An 18,946-nucleotide genomic window follows, 5' to 3' on the forward strand; every position below is an offset into this window, starting at 1 on the left:
ACAATTAGGCTACCACTTTGACTGCTTAGTGCAGGACATATCAGGGGCTGTGGACAAAAAGTGCTCTTCAACCACAATTGATGAGCAAGCATTTTTTCAATTGTTTTAGATCACAAGTGGTATTACAAATGGATTTTAAATCTTTTAGGGCATCTTGAGCCAGAGTAGGTTCAATTACATCCACCTAAAAAATCTCTAAGACATATCTGTGTCCAAAGACAGGATGGGGGCTGGTTTTAAAATAAAAGCTTCCAAATATAATTGTAAGATGCTTATTCAAGGAGAGTGTTGGTCATGCTATGCATTATAGGTCCATCTGTTTATTTTTAATACATCTTATTTGGGGGCGGCAGTATTGGAGGGTTGTCGGTTCAAGTCCTGGCTCCACCTTTCAGTATCATTGTGTCCTCGGCAAGTCACTTCACCTGCCTACTGATGGTGGTCAGAGGAACTTGTAGCACCAGTGTACAGCAGCCTCGCTTCTGTCAGTGAGCCCCAGGGCACCTGTGGCTACCATGTAGCTTTCCACCATCAGTGTGTGCATGAAGGGGGGAATGATTGAATGTAATGTACTTTGGTCAAGTCCTCTGACTTGAAAAAGTGCTGTACAAGAACAGGCCATTTACCATTTGGTTCAACAATAGCTTAAAGTCCCTTCAATCTACTGCTAAAGATATGGTTTATAAAGGGTTTATAAAACACAGAAAACATATGAGCACATGCAACAACTCCTTATTAGCTGGTAAGTTTGGATTTTTTGTTAACACATCAACATAACGTTTTAATTATACTCTCAATAAAATGACACCATTGGGAACACTAAAAACTGTGATTTATTTCTGAAGTGAAATCCTCATGTGCCAGAGGCTTAAAATCCCCTCTGTGTCTAGAGAAAAGACATGCCTCTGTGGCCTACATGAACACTAGAAATGCAGTAAAACAAAGTTTTCAACCAAAAAATGCTTCTGTGTTAACAGGCCTGGAGGAAATCAGTGTCAGCAGTCAAATTCCTTTACGTAACTTTAAAATATGACTTTATTTATATTTATATAACTGGTGACTTTGTAAACCTGTCCTGTATGAATTGAATTCCTCTTGGCCCACAGTTTTGCAGGAGGTACCCCGCACTTTAAGCCTCTAGGTGGCTCTGTGTCTTACCTATATACATAATGCTTTGCAGGATGCATTAAGTTAAGGGCAGGGCAATAACGTCAAATTGTTCAATTTACTTTGCCTACTTCCTGGGTCAAAACTGCAAAAATTAGTTGCAGTGGAGAAAGACGAAGCAAAGACTGACAAACATTTTAAGTGGGAAATCCATAAATTAAACACATTTGTCCTCCTGTTATTTAAAGTGAAAGGTAGAAAGGTACAGAAGTAAGTGAGGGAGAAACTGGTTACTTGGATGAGAGTTGTGGGGGTAGGGGCAGAAAGAAACGGCAAGAAGAGGCAGGGAAATTTGGGCAAGGGTACCAAACGCCGGGCATGGAGGTGTTGAGGGTCGTTAAAACTAGGAGATCTTTTCTGGCCTCTGGGTCTTCATATCTTTTACATTTCTAATTAAAAGAGATAAAGAGTGAGGGAGTCATCAATCCCACAGTGATTTCCCAGTTAAGGCTTTAGAGGGGGCTGTAAACTAGGCAGCCCGGCATCATTGATTTTATAATTAGCTATCGTCACCCCAGACTTAAGATGGAGGACGCATAGGAGGGAGGGGCGGCTAAGGCGAGACCTTAAAAACAGAGCACAGGAAGCTGGCAAAGGAGTGGGAAGGCACTGCGAGGAAGATGATGACCAGGACAGCCCTGAGGGGAGCCAAGGATGAAAGGAGAGGAAATTCTGGATGAGAAATGTATACGAAACAGGCAATTAACCAAAAGGGGAATAGGGCTATATAACTGTGTGCAAAGAAATTGGATAGTTAATTACCAGTGAAATGTCATGTGAGGATCAAAATATCAGGATAATCTTTAACCAGGAGAAGGAAAAAAAGTCATACACGCTCTAGTTATTAACATGTTTTATTATGCTGAGCCCCACCCAAACCTGACAGGAAGGAAGGCTGGGGAAAAAAAAAACACACTGTGCAGCCTATATGTAGGATAACCGTCACACACAGACTTAAACACAAAAGGCCACCGGAGCAGTGTACTGGAGAGTGCTCTCAATGGTCATAAATGTAGATAAAACTTCATCACGACAAAAAGTTCAACCACGAAACAAAGACTTTGGAAAATAGATTTTGTGGGCTTTTGTTTAAAGAAAAACACAATGCTTTGAAAAGTTTAAACTCTTTTATAATCCTAATCGGATGCTACTCAACAGAAGAGTGACAAAAATTTTATTAACAGCAATTTATTCTCTGATGGTAATTGTCCTGAATACATTGAAAGTGTTTAGTATGTTTTTTATAATTACAGTACTTTCCAAAAGTATTCAAGTCTTACTAAACATTTCTAGCTTTTTCTCTCCCTAAAATAGGCGACTTTAATGCATATTATGTAGTGCATGAATGGAAAAAGGAGGAAAATGTAAACATATATATAGTCTTAAAAATAATTAAATCACTGAATTTGTATTCAGTCCGATTTTCTATATGTATCCTCAAATGCAATCCAATGCAACCGACTTCAAGAGTCATCTAGAAGGAAGCATCTGCTAATTCTTTGCAAAATTGCTCCAACTTTGTCAGACTGAATAGAAATAGAACATCAATCTTAAGACAGGCTACTGATTCTTTACTGGATTTACATTTGGACTTGGTAATTCAGTAACATGAATATGTATTTAACGAACCTTTGAGATCTTCACTTGACAGCCATATTGCGTCCGAGATGATTTCTGAATAGAACTGGTTGCTTCTTTAGTGTATTTTGGGATATAAGAGTAAATACGCAAGCCAAACTCCTACGTTTTCTATTTGCAAAAACTTTTTATAAGCATGTATCATAATGTTCAATATTGGAGAGAGTTAGAAGGCTATGAATATTTTTGTAAAGAACTGTAACTTAAACATAAGCGGTGTGTGATTAGCACCAATATATGGTAACAGTACAACTCCAACACCTAGCTCTGTGTAAGGGTTTGAAAATGGACAGTAAAAATGTCAAAACGTAGGCATAATATGACCACAACACACAGCTTTAAATTTAAAGAAATCATAAAAAAACACACACGGAACATACAGAATCTCTAAGTAACGATATTAAGTCTAAAATATCCTCCAGAGTAAAAACAGGGTGCAAATACAGCAGATAGAAATCAAGCATCACTGTAGCGGATTTTCTTAGGCAAAGCATGAAAAGTTTTTTTTATGCTAGACTACACGAAATGGGCGGTTTCCACCTAAAGCTGGAAGTAGTTTACTTGCAGCATAACTCAAGTTCATTTTAAAAGAGGAAACCATGAAAAATGCATACAGCATTGATTAAAAAGGGAGGCAGCAGTTTTCTTTATTAGGCAGTATAAGAGTAGAAGGAAACACCTACAGTAAATGCTGACTACGTTTATTATTTTAGGCACACATTTAAAAGTAGATGACAGAATAATAAGCTTTAAAAACGTGATCAAATGATAAGAAAGCATCTTTAATGATCGGAAAGAAGTTTTGATTAATTAATAACAAAAAATGTAGGCGAAAAGCACATGAAGTTTTGTAAACAACTGCATGTTGCATCAATCTTAGCAGCTGTTAATAAGCTTACTTATTCTAAACACTGTCAACATAAGAAGGCCTGCATCACCCTAACAGCATCTGCATGAATCATCTGTGATTTGGTACTATAAAAAGTGCATATCAACTTTTAGGTCTGTATAAAGGGAGAAATATGATGTCATAAGCCTGCATTATTGCAATATATTTTTTCTTTATCAATGGTGCTGTGGCGTTTCTTTATGCTGCCATGAAAAGTGTCCAAACCGGAGGAGACGGAGGATTTAACACCAGAGCAGAGCTTTGCCATGATTTCCCGCAGAGTCGAGTCTACACAAAACATCATAATTACAGAGCCCGTCGTGACTCCTAATCACAATCGCCATAAAAATGACATTACATCCGTCGTAAAGCTCTCGAAGCTGCAATGATTCAACGGGAATCATTCTGCTACCCGACTGAAAAGTCTCAAACGCCAGGCCCCAAAAATTCCTGCAGCATCCAGCTGAGCAACGGTCTTCTGCGAGTCATAAACACTACGCTGACCTCGCGCTGCTGGCACGGCTGAGGCAATAACACAATAGTGTACGGGGTGGGGGGCAAGGTTTGTGGCAGATACAGAGTAATTGCATATAACATTGTTTCTTGTTTTTTTAATGTGCTGTTTATGTGCTTGTTAGTTGATGCAACGGGAAACAAAGTCCCTTCTTGCTTTCTGAATGCTTGCCATTGTCTTGGCTGGTCCACCCGTCACCATAGCGAGGTGTCTCCCAGATCACTGCAGGAAGACATAAAGAAATAGTGTTTCTGAGTGTGTGTTTGTGTAGGAGGAAAAAAAAAAACAAAACAAAAAAAAACAAAACACATTGTTGTTGAAAATGGAGGCCAGACCGTAGGAGAAGCTGAGAGGGAGTACGAGAGCCTTAACGATGCTGAAAATTGGCCCGTGACTGAGGTACACCCCTCAGGTAAATCATTGCTACAGCTTCCTGTCACATTCTCTGTCCCCTCGTCCTCCTATCCTGCCTCCCCTCCAGCGCCTCACCTCTGTCTCAGACAGTTTCCCCTGCTTCACCCTGACTCTACTTCATTTATGACCACATATTCAAAGCTTCCATCTTCCAGCCATGGCTCCCCCGTCACCATAAATAATGCCTCTCATATCCCTGCGTGAATTTGCAAGCTTTGTGAGGGAAGAGAAGCAAACTAACGAACATCATTTAGTGAGATCCTGTGCATTCAATCAGTGCAATTAATTTAATCACTGATCTGGAAATAATACATTTCAAAATAAACTTCATGTATAAAGGGGGTGATTTACAGAGTGGTTCTGAAGGCAAATAGCAAATCAGGATGTTGCTGAAGTTGGTTTAAATCACCGGCCAGGAGGATTTCCTTGCCTTCAGGGGTTTTTTCCCCCCACACAAGAAGTACCGTAAAGCAGGATTTATATGAAATTGTCACAAGCCCATTTCTCCTTGTGCATGCTCTGTTTAAAAGTTGCTGTTTACTTCGTTCATACAAGCTTACTTTCCAAAAGAAGATTTGCAATTTTAAGTGAAAATGGGGACGGCCTTTTGTGAACACATCACCAGAATGATTGACAATTAGGAGGATGATTTATTTTGATGATCCAAACTGGAAAAAGAATATCCTCAGCTATATGTTTAAGAATTCTTCTGAAATTCTATAGATTTTCAAAGAGGCTGTTAAAGAGCAAAACGCTTTATAATGTCTTATACTCTTATGTTATTAAGCTGACAAAATGCACCAGTTAGGCATAACATTAGGACATGCTGTCTAATGGTGTGCTGGTTCCAGTGTTGCTGCCAAAACAGGGTTGAACCATTAAGCTACAAACATCCCTGATGGTCCATTGTGGTGTCTGGTACCAAGAAAGCAAACAGCAGATCCTTTCAGTTCTCTAAATGGTGACGTGGGGCCTCACAGACTTGTTTGTCTGGGATATCCCAGTCTAAACTCCATACTTAATATTTCCTGTTAACTTTAACAGACTTCTACTTTCATCAGTATTTGAAGATGATAAGAGCAAATCCTTCAATTTTTTACATCCCAGTGTTTTGCACGGCTTATGTTGTTAGGCAAAAAACAAAACAAAACAAAAAAAGAAAAGCTTTTTGTATATTTTGACTGTTTTTATGTATTATTAGGTTACGTCTAGATTATTAGTTTTGCTCAGAGTATTTGTACTTGTTATTATTTACAGGCAGTACAAACAAGTTGGTAATAATATAAGATAGATATAAACCTAGGTAGGCAGTAGGTCACTAAACCAGCACCAAACCAAATCAGTCATGGAATATATGGGATCACACCATTATAAGCTAAAATATATTGTTCATATTCATATTCATGCTGATATTGCAGCTCAGAGTATTGAACATTACCAATATTAAGCTAATACCATATCAGACGATTCATAGATACTTTTATTACTCCTCATTATGTAATAAAAGGATCAAGTGGTATTACTCAAAAATAGTCAACATTACAGTATGTAACAGTATGAGAAAAGCTGACCAATTTATTATTATCACAAGTGAAGTGTTTCTATCAACAGCATATATCACAGATTTTAGATGCAATCTAATATATTATTTTCTAATATATATATATATATATATATGTTTTTTATTTTTTATATTTTTTTGCTGATATCATTCAAATTTCCAATATTAAGGAAATGCCCAAAGAAAAAATCTGAAACACGCCAAAGAAGTCTGGATTTTACATAGTCTTTTTTTTTTTCTTAGAAGATTAGTATTCCTCATGGTGATTGATGTTGGGATCAAAAAGGCCCAGCGGAGGCTGATAGTAACAAACTGACTGAAGGTTGAGTTTACAATTGGTCTGCACATGTGTCTGTTATTTATCCGTTATACATTGGCAATTGAAGTCTAAATGATTTATAAGTCACAGTCAGCAGATTTACGGAACATAAAAACAGTTCCTCAGTAAACGTGTCGGAACTGAGTTAGAAGTCCAAACAGGACTTAAAAGACCTTAAAAAAAATCATAGAAATACTGCTTAAGGTCACTTTAAATGATTAGACCATAAGGAGACCAGATTAAAGTGACAGGTTGGTTATTAATATTAAAAAAACATATTAAAGATCCATTATAATATCTGGGGCTGCAACTAATGATTATTTAGCAAATCGATTCATCTGTCAATTACTTTTCTGATTAATCAATTAATAATCCGATAGCCAAAGGTTCCTTAAAGAAGACTTTTTTATGAAATTAAACCAGATGAAACTAAAACTTTTTCACTTGAGGAGTTCTGGATAGAGCATATTGACAATTTTTATTTTGATTACTAACTGAGTTAACGATTATTTCAATAATCCAATAATCACGATTAAGCCCTATTATTATTCTTTCAAAGTTTTCTGTTATGTATTTTTTTTAACAATAAAGTTGTTTTATATCTGAATGATTTTTTAGTCAGGCAGGACTAGGCAAATAAAATATGGCCCAAATCAAAGATAAGAAGAAACTCTTAATTTATTACACTTTGTTCTATGTATTGGTTACGGCTTTTTGCAGTGGAAGTTGGTACCTTAGAAATGTGTCCTTGTATTCAGCCAACAGAAGTGCAGTTTCCTCTTCAGAGTTTTTCCTTCCTCGCTGAACTGGATCAGATTCCTCCTCCTAAATACCAGAATAAAGAATACACACACACACAGGGATAAGGCAGTTAAGTCATATCCCTTCGGCAGCCATTACAGTCGAATAACTTGCCAACTAGCAGCCTAATTGCTTCCATGAGATAATGTCTATATCAAACGACCCACTGCCCACGTTTAACTGGTGTGACTGGCTATTAGTTGGAAGCCATAGCTCATTTTCACTATCACATATAATTATACTATGGTGACAGGGAGCGGCTCTGGTAGTGCGTCTCACCGAATCAGAGCTGTGAGGCAGAGTATCAGTGTTTCCTTGGTGTGGCAGGGAGAGAGGGGCTGGCTGGTTGATGACCACCACGCTCCTGTCCATGTCCCGCGGGGAGAGCGGAGGTGTGGAGAGGAGCTGGGATTCAGGCTGGCCCTGCTCGCAGAGGCTGTAGTGGCCAAGAGATCTCTGCGGATGGAGGATCTGCAAAGCCTCTGGGCTCTCATCCTCAGAGTCGGATAACGCAGTCTCAGGACACCCTGCCAGGAAGATAAGTTGTAAATAGAAGGAGGTCACGTTTCCGCTCACAAAACCTCTCTCATCACACGCAACAGAAGCCACGCTGAGCGATATTTAGTGCTTCTCCTCTTTGATAGCGGATGACATTTTTACTGTTCACATCTGCAGGGCATACAGTAGATTGATGTCCGCCTCAATTCACCTGTGGAGGCAATTGGTGCAGCGTTCCACCTGGCACTGGTCATTGTTCCTGTCTTCTGTTCCAGCTGACAGATGTATTCCATCAGCTCCTGTGGCAGGAATTACACAGATCACATCACAAGCTCAAGAAGGGCTCCATCAGCCATTAGCCTTATAACCAGTATGATATCTGACGTAATCAAACCAAAGTGACATAAGATGACGCACAATAGATGCAAAAAATCCCAAGTTTAATGTAAAAAGCTATGCTTTATACTGAAATCTTTATTTTTGTGCATCTGAAGTGGTGCAGAACATACAGTTCTGATTGTTTAATGAGTCTGCAGCTGGCAAATGTGAGCCTGGTTGGCCAACAAAAACTGTGAAGACACATTAACAGGCACAGTCGCTGACCTGAAAACCAGCATTTTATATTGCACTATAAACAATTTATATAGCACAATAACAAGAAGGCAACAAAAGAGAAGATCCCTAACACCTGGGATAGGCACATACACCCATTTTTGTTGCATCAGTATGGATTTGTTATAAAAAGCAAATTATATGACACAGAAAGTATGCAAAGCAGTTTTAATGATGGTAATTATAGTAATGTCGATATTTCCCTTAATTTAAACAGATGTCTATTAAAAGAGACTATCCTGGTTCTGACCTGTTTCTCTGCTTGTAGCTGTTCTTTCTCTTTCTGTGCAATCCTCTGGCTGGCTTTCAGCTCCTGCAGTTCCCTTCGGGTTTCACTCAGCTGAACCTTCAGGCCAGGTGCCATAAAAATAGCATCAGATACAGCTGAATCATTTCTCTCATAAAGCAACAAATGGGGTATGAACATGTTAACTGGCTATGACGTTCCTGTGGCGCTTCTCTTTGGCATGCGCCTTGCTTTTTGTGTCACGTTTGAGTTGCCTTTTTGTCACAAGGTGCATGCCAAATTATATATTTTCTCTGTTCCTCACTCACCCGGTTACAATCTTTTTCTCTGCCTAGTTCAACCTCCAGCTTGACCCTCTCCATTTTTTCCTCTTGCAGCCTCTCTTGGATCTTCTGCATCTCTGTGTTGAGTTTCTCCCAGCGCTCCTGGTCCAGCTTTTGAAGTGAGACACACAAATGATCAAATACTTACACAAAGTGAAGTCTTTTGATCTTGTTTAAGCTGATGACTCAATAGCAAAGTCTATATAATGAATAACCTACCTCCGCAGTGCGCTGCAGATTCTGTCGGTCTTGAGCCCAGTTTGCTCTCCCTTCTCTCAAGGCCATTGTGGAATCTGCAAGCTGAAGGGTGAGCTGGGCGGCCTGCACTCGGGTCTGATGCAGTTCAGCTTGTACATGATCCCTTTGGGCTGTCAGGGTACTTAAATCGCCCTTTAGACCCTCAATGGTGCGTTCACTCATGTGAAATCGCTCCCGTAGGCTCCGCATCTCCTTCAATGATGCTTCGCTTTCAGTCTAATATCAAAAGAATCAAAAGACATAGGTTGTTACCAATGAGGCAAAACAAAAAAGTGATTTGAGATGAAGTGCTAGTAATATAATGACACGGCCATATTGGAATGATTTATGAATTAAATGCTAATTTCATTTAATAAAGTGCCAGTGCTATGGTAAAAATGCAGATTCAAAACACAATTTCCAGCAAAACAAAAGATGAGTACTTGATTGATAAAATTTAAATGACAAAACTTGTTACAGTTTTAATATAAATGACTATCAAAGTTCAAAATGAAGCTAAGGCAGATATTTCCACATATTTCTGATATGAAATTTGCAAAATCATAGACTGTGAGGAGGTGAATTGAGGGACAGGTACATGAATGAATAGGTAGATGGACAGATAAGTTAAAAGATGGAGGAAAGAATGAAACAATCAACTAGCAGACATAAGAATGGAGACAGAATTACACATGGAGATAAATTAAAAAATAAAGAGTGTAACAGGTTTACAGGAGGATCAATGAAGGAATTAAAGGAAAGATGGAAGGGGTAGGGAATTATGTTTCTATACCATCTATTTTTTATTTAATCAGCTTGGAAGAGACTGACATCAACATGCAAACTCTTCCAGACTGCATGGGAACTTTGCAAATGTTCAAGAAGGTTTTTTTTTATATATATATCTGACCTCCTTCCTGTGAGCAGTGGTGAGTTTTTGGGTAAGGGTTGTGATGGTGTTCTGGAGCTGCAGGACGCTGGTGTCTCTCTGAGCCAGAGAGTTCCTGAGAACCTGAAATTCCTTAGACAGACTTCTGAGCTCGGCTTCAGTCTGATCCAGCTTGCTCTAAAAAAACAGACAGAAATCAACTAACCTGGAGAAATCATAAACAGAAAAAGAATAGAGATGGACAGAGACTTTTTTTGTTTCATGTCAGATGCCATTGGTTTGGGCAAAAAATAACCTTGAGACTTTTTCTTTCACTCTCCTCCTCCTTTCTCAGGGCCATCGCCCTCTTGGCTCTGTCTTTCATTCTGCAAACACACATTTAGTTATGAGTAATCAAAACTATTTATGAGACCCTTGTAAAAACAGCAAATATGTCAAACCTCTCCAACTCTGTTTCTCTTTCCACAGCTCTTTGTGTCAGTGTTTTGATATCCTCTTCGAGCTCTCTAATAAGATATTCTTTTGCTGTCTTGGCATCCATTAAAGCTGCTTTCTCCTGGGCTAAACACTCTCCTAAAGCCTTTTCATCCTAAAAAAAATGCATTTGTTATTTTTGAAGACCTCTAAAATGTGGCTGGAATAAATGAATAAAGACACAAAAGAAGTAATATAAACAGAAAAATGAAGACAATAGGAGTGCCGAGAAAAGTTGGATCAAGCTTAATGCACCACCTTCTGCGTCATCTCCATCTCCTCAATCTTCTGATGACTCTGCATCAGCTCCTCCTTAAGCCTGCCAAGCTCACGCTCCAACCCTCTGCGCGGTCTGTCCCATTCCTGCTTCTCTCTCTTGTGTTCCTCCCTGTCTCTCTCCCTTTGCCTTTTTGCCACCTCCTGCTCACGCAGCAGCTCGGCGCGCTCTCGCAGACACTCCTGCAGCCGACTCTAAAAAGAGGCAGGAAAAACAAGGCCTGCGTCTCAGGATTTCTTCCATCTACACTCATTAATTATGCAACTCTAAAAGCATTCACTAAAGCAGCATCTCATCAATGTTATCTTTTGTTGTTTTCATGCTCAGACTCACCTGCAGGAGTTCGGCCCTTGGTATTACCAGCAGCATGTCTGTGCCTTCATCCTCACCATGGCACGCTTCCTCGAGGGTCACAATGTCCTCAAGAGGCTTCGGTGCACAGAAAGTGAATTTTGAGCTCCGGGAGCACACTTCCTCTTTAGCATCCACATATACAAATTCATATTCCTGGGAGCTTGGTTTGGGCAAGTAGGAGGCTGAAAATAATGACACAATGTTTCATCATAAAAAACATTATGAGAGAGAGAACGCCGTAATTTAGCACTGCCCCAATTTTATAATTAATATGCATTCAAGAAAAATTAAGCACAGTGCAATTTGAAAATGTTGCGGTTTGTGGTTTTGTGGTAATTCAATAAATTCCCTGCACTTTCGTTACACTCTTAAAAAATCTCACTTAATTGATTTAGGTTTTGCAAAACAAAGAATGATCTTGTATCAAAATGTGTTTTAACTTATATTAATACACTATTGGGGCAACAATGCATGGACCTCATGAGGCAAGGAGAGCACTTTTATGGGTTCACAAGAGTGAGACTTAATATTAGATAAATTAATGCAAACAAAAATATGTGGATAAAGTATGTTTTCACTTGAGAATAATGTCTAAATATTTAAATTTGGAGCTGGATACAAATAAAAGTTCTGCCAGCATACTAAACTTAGTTGTATTAATTTATGAATGCAGCAGCTAGAGAAAACTAGTTCTATTGTAACACACACAAAGTCCTTTTTCTAACTTAGGAAAACTAAATAATGGAGTAGACGACCAATGGATGGTAAGCAAAAAAAAATCTTTGAGCAGCCAGGTTTAAGAATGCTTACACTTTAGGCTATTTTTATTAAAAAAAATCTAAAATTACTTTTATATGTTTAATCTCTGTGTGTGTGAACAATATTACTTTGATTTTATTTCCAACTTCTGCTCTTCTTATTCCAGGTTTTGATTTTCTTTGTTTAAAATTAGTATGTATGTCCTAAATATTCTCCTGGTCTCTTCCACCACGAGTCATCTTACGTATCAGGAAAAAGTGACAGTTTTTCACATCATGTGATAAAAATGGAACCAGTGTTGAAGAATAAATTAGCACCAAAGCTTATGAGCTGTGTGCATTAGCTAACATCCTGCAGAAGCAGTTCACTTTTTAACTTCACAGCATCACAGAGTGTAAGTAGCCATAAATTCTCTCTTTTGACTTTGTTCAACTGATTTCCTTCTGATAACGGATTAGAATGACCACACACTGAAGTCTGCATGTCTGCCTGCTGCACACTTTATTTAGAGTGAGAGCAGTTTTACTCAACATACAAGATAAAGTAGCAGTGTTCAGCAGTCAGGGGAGCAGGCTTTAAACCTCAGTGAAGAAATTAATTCAAGCCAAGACAGAGAAATTTTGTATTCAAGACAAGGCTGGGCAGGATATTTTTTTCTGCACTGGATTTGTTTTTTATTATTATTTTTACGGGGAAAATTCTATGTGAACAAGCATTATATGGAGCTTTTTAAATAAATGTGACTCCTGCAGAAGTTTTATGTGCTAAACAGCTCTAGCTATGAACGGTAAACACAAGGGTATGAGTACCCTGGAAGTGCACGCAGCAGTTGACCTCCATCCCCTCTTGATAAGCAGCTGGGACCAGAGCCCAAACAAAGGTTTCATAGTTCTTGACTGATGACCAGCCCACCTGAAGAAAACAAATGCAGCCGTTAATTCAGTTCAAGGTTCATCTATTTTTAAAATTCACACCATATGGTATGGGAATCTCAAGGTAACACAACTGTAAGCATAAGTACGATTTTGCTTTAGAATTACATTATTAATAAAATCCATGACTAACGTATATTAAAACAGCTCTTTTTTGCAGCTCTTTTATTTACAATATATACTTTTAATTTGATGGAATATAAAAAAAACATTCAGATCAAGAACTGATTAAAAAACAAAAAAAGATGTAGCACACTTCTCCAGAATTTTTTATAAGCACATTCTCTTGACTTTAAGTCAGTTGTCAAGGTAGCGATACCTTGAAGAGCCCAATCCAATCGCTGCTGGCCCAGCTGTGCTGTGAGCTTAGCGTGTAGTGGCAGTCGACTCTGCTTTGAGGAAAGTAGGTGCATCCCACATTTCGAAACTCCACCCTCCAAGCCTTGTCCATGGCAACACAAAACAGTGGCGAGCTATTTGATACCTATAAGAAATATAAAATACATTTACGGACAAGTTTTGGAGTATTTATAAGAAGCTTGGGCTTGAAAACTGTACATTTTATAAGGTGTGCTGATTGTGAAAGGGGGGAAAGGTGACAGCTGGTGACCGAACATGAGCTAGTAGAAGCCTCTGAATATTTATTTAGTGTAAGAAGATAGCCTGACTGAGTGTGTACTTGAGGAAAGGACACCAGATCTAAGCCTCTATGACAGGACAGGCTTTGAGCAAGTTTTTAGCAGCGGCTATTTCAGTCATTCTAAAAAAAAAAAAAAAAAAAAGATAAGATTTATTTCACTTTATAACATGAAAGCAAGCAGTGAAAAGTGATTATTAACATGTATTTGCTCATATATGCTGCATCATTAATTCACAACTATTGCTGCAAGAAATTATACAAGCTATAGTCATTTGGAAGTATTTATACACTTTTAGCTTGCCCATTGTCCGACATTTTGATATATTTTAATTTGATTTTTGTGTAACAGATCAACACAAAGTAATAAATAACTGATAAGAGGAGAGGAAATGTTACATGGTTTTCAAAAATATTTTTCAAATGTTGCATGAAAATAGTGCCCGTCAGAAAATCTGTGAATAGTTATTTAACAAGACTTCACGAGTCTGTCAAATTATGAACCAGAAAGACATTGATCTACACTAGGACTGGGTAAAAAAATCGATTTAATCGATTTTGAATCTATGTCTAGGGAATGAGATCGATTAGTTTTATAGTGACGCGTGTGACATTCACATTCAGTTGAGCACTCAAGATAACTTTAAGCCAGACAGCTGCAAATATAGCCAATAGGTTGACTGAAGACAGCAACAAATTGGGGCTGACCAGCAAACACCCTGTAGTTGTTACAGACAACGCTGCAAATATGGTTTGTGCATTGAAGATAATGCAGCTCATGCATGTCTGCTGTTTCCCGCTGTGCCACGTCTACTCGCTCGACTGAGGCTTCACTTTTTCACTTTTCACAAACAAGTTTGCACTTATGAGACAGTTTTGTTCACATCTCAAGTTTAAACTGTCTGATTTACAAGTTTGCACTTTGTGTTTTATATGACAGGAAAAAATAAAATACATGAGTATTTTCAAATACCCAGCCCTATTCTACACTGATTATTTGGCCTACATGCAAAACAATATGCATGAAATAAAACAACCAAAAAAACAACAAAAACAAAGTGAAACATGGTGGTGGCAGCATCATGATGTGTGGACACTTTTCTGCAGCAAGGGCAGGAAAGTTTCTTTCATAAAAAACAAAAAACGGCAGCGTAAAACGAGTGTGTAATCCGAAGCTTTTACTTTTAAGTAGGTTTTTCAATGCTTGAATTTTCAATGATGTTAAAATGTTTGAATTTTCTGCTTAAATTTTAACTATTATGTTTTTGACTGCTTTATTTTTCAATGCCATTTCTTTTTTTTTTTTTTCAATGTCAGAGCGAGCTGTTAATGGAGCTCCATGATTAATAAAATGTAGAAAACGGTTTTGGAACAATCATAGATCTCTGGGATCCTTCTGAAGTCTGACACATTCTTATTAATTTCAACATATTACAGTCAATTTTCCACTTAATATTTCCTATTCATCAATAAATGTGTTTAGCAAATCATTTCTGTAATAAAGTTGAAATTTCAAGAAGGTGAAATTCTAAATATAATGTTATTAAGTATTGGTTTACTTTCACTGTTCTCATATAATTTAGGGAAACACCTTTTTAGATATACAAATTGCAGAGGGTTTACAATTTGACCACTATCTTATTCAACAATTCAGTTTAATTGATATTAGTAGATAATTTTGTTTTAAACTGTCTTACAATAATGGGTTAAATTTTCACTAATCCGTCAAAGGGAGGTGTTATTATAGTTAGTTTATTAACATAATCATAAATAGTACTTCAAATTAAAATAATAATTTTAATCACACCCAATCACAATATGGTGAGCTTTGTGCTGATGTGTGAATTCTAATAAAATCAGTTGTGACGTCAGTTGTCAGAACAGGGGCGGAGCTAGATGGGGGGCCAGGGGTGGCCATAACCTGTGGCCACCCCTACCATTTATTTCCCTCTAATACAGTTGGTGGCTGCAGTAATACTCTCAATTGTAATATTCAAAACATTTTTCATATATTAACAATTACTTTACAACAAAAACACTGGTTAATTATGCACATCAATATACTAACATTAAAGATGATAAGTACATATTGCATGCTCTTCAGAAATAGATTTTGTTTTATGGGGTAAAGAGAAAATGTCTCTGCAAGTCAGTCAGGAGTCTTCAGTGAAATCATAGATAAATAACTGTTTTAATAAAAACGTATTAAATAATAATTTTTTTAGATATTAGTACTTGTAAATATCAATATTATGCAGAAGGATTACTGATAAAAGTAGTTAATCAATAACAATGGAAAAGATGTTCGCCCAAAATTCAAACCTGAAGGAAGTTTATCCACTATACCTTTTATTTAGAAAGCACAGATATTTGAATATATGCATCTATGTGTTAGAAAAGGCTGTGGGAAAATATAGTTTGTTTTTATTTAGAAAATATGGATGTTTTGCTCGTTAATTTTCCTATTGGAACAGTGTAGATTGACCATGAGGTTTTGGTGCTTATCTACTTCCGGCCTCCCCTCAGTGTGCATTGGTTATTGCCTGGCCACTAAAATGTCTGGCTACGCCTCTGTGTCAGAATAAGAAAAAGTTATTAAGGAGGTGTTAAAACTTTGCAAAGCACTATAATTAGCACGCCTGGAACAAAAAACAACGAGCAATGTCCTTTCACAATGTGAATTTCACATAAATATTTTTGCATTAATTTCTATAAACCTACAAAGATGTACGACGGAGTATTAGGGCCACACATGAAAAGAAAAAATATTTTTGCCATTACGAGATTAAACTCGACATGTCGACTTTAAAGTCGACATGTCGACATTAAACTCAACATTTCGAGAATAAAGTTGAAATGTCATGTTGAGTTTAATCTCGACGTGTCGACAATAAAGTTGAAATTAGTTCAAGAGAGCCAACCGCTCCACAGGTTACATGCACAGAATCCAGAATCAGACATGCCTTGTGTAGATGATTTGGTCAAATTGTACTTTCTGTGATGATTATACAGTTATACAGTTGCAGCACGTCAAAGACTACCTTCACTCTTAAAACGCAGACTGCAGCTGTGGAGCGCGGTTGCTCTTTTCTCCAAACTTTGGAATGTCGAGATTAAAGTCGCCACGATATATCAACTTTATTCTCGAAATGGCGAGATTAAACTCGACATGTCGACTTTAAAGTCGACATGTCGAGTTTAATCTCGTCATGGCAAAAATATTTTTTCTCTTCATGTGTGGCCCTAATACTCCGTTACGACGGAGTATTAGGGCCACACATGAAGAGAAAAAATATTTTTGCCATGACGAGATTAAACTCGACATGTCGACTTTAAACTCGCCCTGTCGACTTTAAACTCGCCATTTCGAGAATAAAGTTGAAATGACTGACATGTTCTCAAATTCAGAACTGCGAGCCTGGGTAAGCATAGGGAAAGACGTTACGTTATTATTGGTAGGCCACCGCTTCCTGTGATGATTATACAGTTGCAGCACGTCAAAGACTACCTTCACTCATAAAAAGCAGACTGCAGCTGTGGAGCGCGGTTGCTCTTTTCTCCAAACTTTGGAATGTCGAGATTGAAGTCGCCACGATATATCAACTTTATTCTCGAAATGGCGAGTTTAAAGTCGACAGGGCGAGTTTAAAGTCGACACGTAGAGATTAAACTCAACATGACATTTCAACTTTATTCTCGAAATGTTGAGTTTAATGTCGACATGTCGACTTTAAAGTTGACATGTCGAGTTTAATCTCGTCATGGCAAAAATATTTTTTCTCTTCATGTGTGGCCCTAATACTCCGTCGTACTCCGTCGTATACGACGGAGTATTAGGGCCATATATGAAGAGAAAAAATATTTTTGCCATGACGAGATTAAACTCGACATGTCGACTTTAAAGTCGACATGTCGACATTAAACTCAACATTTCGAGAATAAAGTTAAAATGTCATGTTGAGTTTAATCTCGCCCTGTCGACTTTAAACTTGCCATTTCGAGAATAAAGTTGAAATGTCATGTTGAGTTTAATCTCGACGTGTCGACAATAAAATTTAAATTAGTTCAAGAGAGCCAACCGCTGCACAGGATACATGCACAGAATCCTATACAGTTGCAGCACGTCAAAGACTACCTTCACTCTTAAAGTGCAGACTGCAGCTGTGGAGCTCGGTTGCTAATTTCTCCAAACTTTGGAATGTCGAGATTAAAGTCGCCACGATATATCAACTTTATTCTCGAAATGGCGAGTTTAAAGTCGACACGTCGAGATTAAACTCAACATGACATTTCAACTTTATTCTCAAAAAGTTTAATGTCGACATGTCGACTTTAAACTCGACATGTCGACTTTAAAGTCGACATGTCGAGTTTAATCTCGTCATGGCAAAAATATTTTTTCTCTTCATGTGTGGCCCTAATACTCCGTCGTAGTCGTAAGATGCTTCCAGTTTCCATTTAGAAATTTTTTTTTTAAATATACATGCACACACCAAAAACATTATCTGCGTGTCGTAGATGCAGATAAATCCGATAATTAAAGGTTAAAGTAGAACATTTACAGCCGCTTTTTGACTGTTCATATATAGACAGGAGGCTTGAGGCCCTTCAGAAAGGAGGGCATGTCAGGGAAACAGAGGCAGTCACTTCGATGCAAGTTTATTCAGGAAAAAACATACAAATACATGTTTTTTCATCAGTCATTACGGTGTTATTACTAAATATGATCCGTTTGGCTGACTTGCTCGAGGTAACAGGGTTTGTCAAGCAAAAACAAAACATCTGCGCACATTTTATCTCGAGTTGCAATGCGAAGAGTCTCTTACCTTTAAATCGCCCTGGATGCGCTGAACGGAACTTCTCTGTGCGACTCAGAGCGTCTTTAGTCCTGCTGAAAACCAGGGGAACACATGCAGCTCAACGGGGTTTGATCCTGTTTGGACCCAGCTGCCACAGTTACCCGAAACAATAACAAAACAAAAAAAGGAAAAAACAAAGCAAAACATATGCACGACAGCGTCAAGCTTCGCTGTTGGATTGTGGGAGCTGTTGTTCGCAAAACAGCTGGAATTACGGTAGGTAAGGAGAGCCGGAACTACAACCCCCAGGATGAGGACGCGCTGACCGGCCGCTGCGCGTCATACGATGCCGCTCCACATCCAGCGTTGTTTTCCTCATCGCTCTGCACAGCTGACACATGTCATCCTGATGCACCAATTAAAAGGTTTACGATGGAAGAAATAATCCAATAACAACTGCAGCGATTCAATTATTGTTTTTTTTTTCCTAGTGGCTCTTATGAAACACAGAGGCGTAGCCAGAAATTTTTTATAAGGGTGGCCAGGCAATAACCAATGTACACTGAGGGGGGGGCTGAAAATAGATAGGCACCAAAAGGATCAAT

The 18,946-nt window shown here is 38.1% G+C and overlaps 1 protein-coding gene across 1 annotated transcript; it reads right to left on the reverse strand.

The window, feature by feature from the left end:
• Positions 1-2,005: 2,005 nt before the first annotated feature.
• calcoco1a (calcium binding and coiled-coil domain 1a) lies at positions 2,006-18,550 on the reverse strand. The gene is made up of 15 exons (XM_038287399.1): positions 18,369-18,550; positions 13,225-13,389; positions 12,783-12,885; positions 11,194-11,396; positions 10,842-11,054; positions 10,550-10,698; positions 10,405-10,474; positions 10,131-10,286; positions 9,203-9,457; positions 8,969-9,094; positions 8,664-8,759; positions 8,013-8,100; positions 7,583-7,830; positions 7,236-7,327; positions 2,006-4,430 (listed from the first exon to the last, which is right to left on the reverse strand). The coding sequence occupies exons 2-15, from the start codon at positions 13,354-13,356 to the stop codon at positions 4,403-4,405; spliced, it is 1,959 nt and encodes a 652-aa protein (XP_038143327.1). The 5' UTR covers positions 13,357-13,389; positions 18,369-18,550; the 3' UTR covers positions 2,006-4,402.
• Between the last annotated feature and the right edge of the window lie 396 nt (positions 18,551-18,946).

Source organism: Cyprinodon tularosa, unplaced genomic scaffold, assembly GCF_016077235.1.
Source record: "Cyprinodon tularosa strain WSP-4 unplaced genomic scaffold, ASM1607723v1 ctg239, whole genome shotgun sequence".
In the NCBI taxonomy this organism is placed as follows: Eukaryota; Metazoa; Chordata; class Actinopteri; order Cyprinodontiformes; family Cyprinodontidae; genus Cyprinodon; species Cyprinodon tularosa.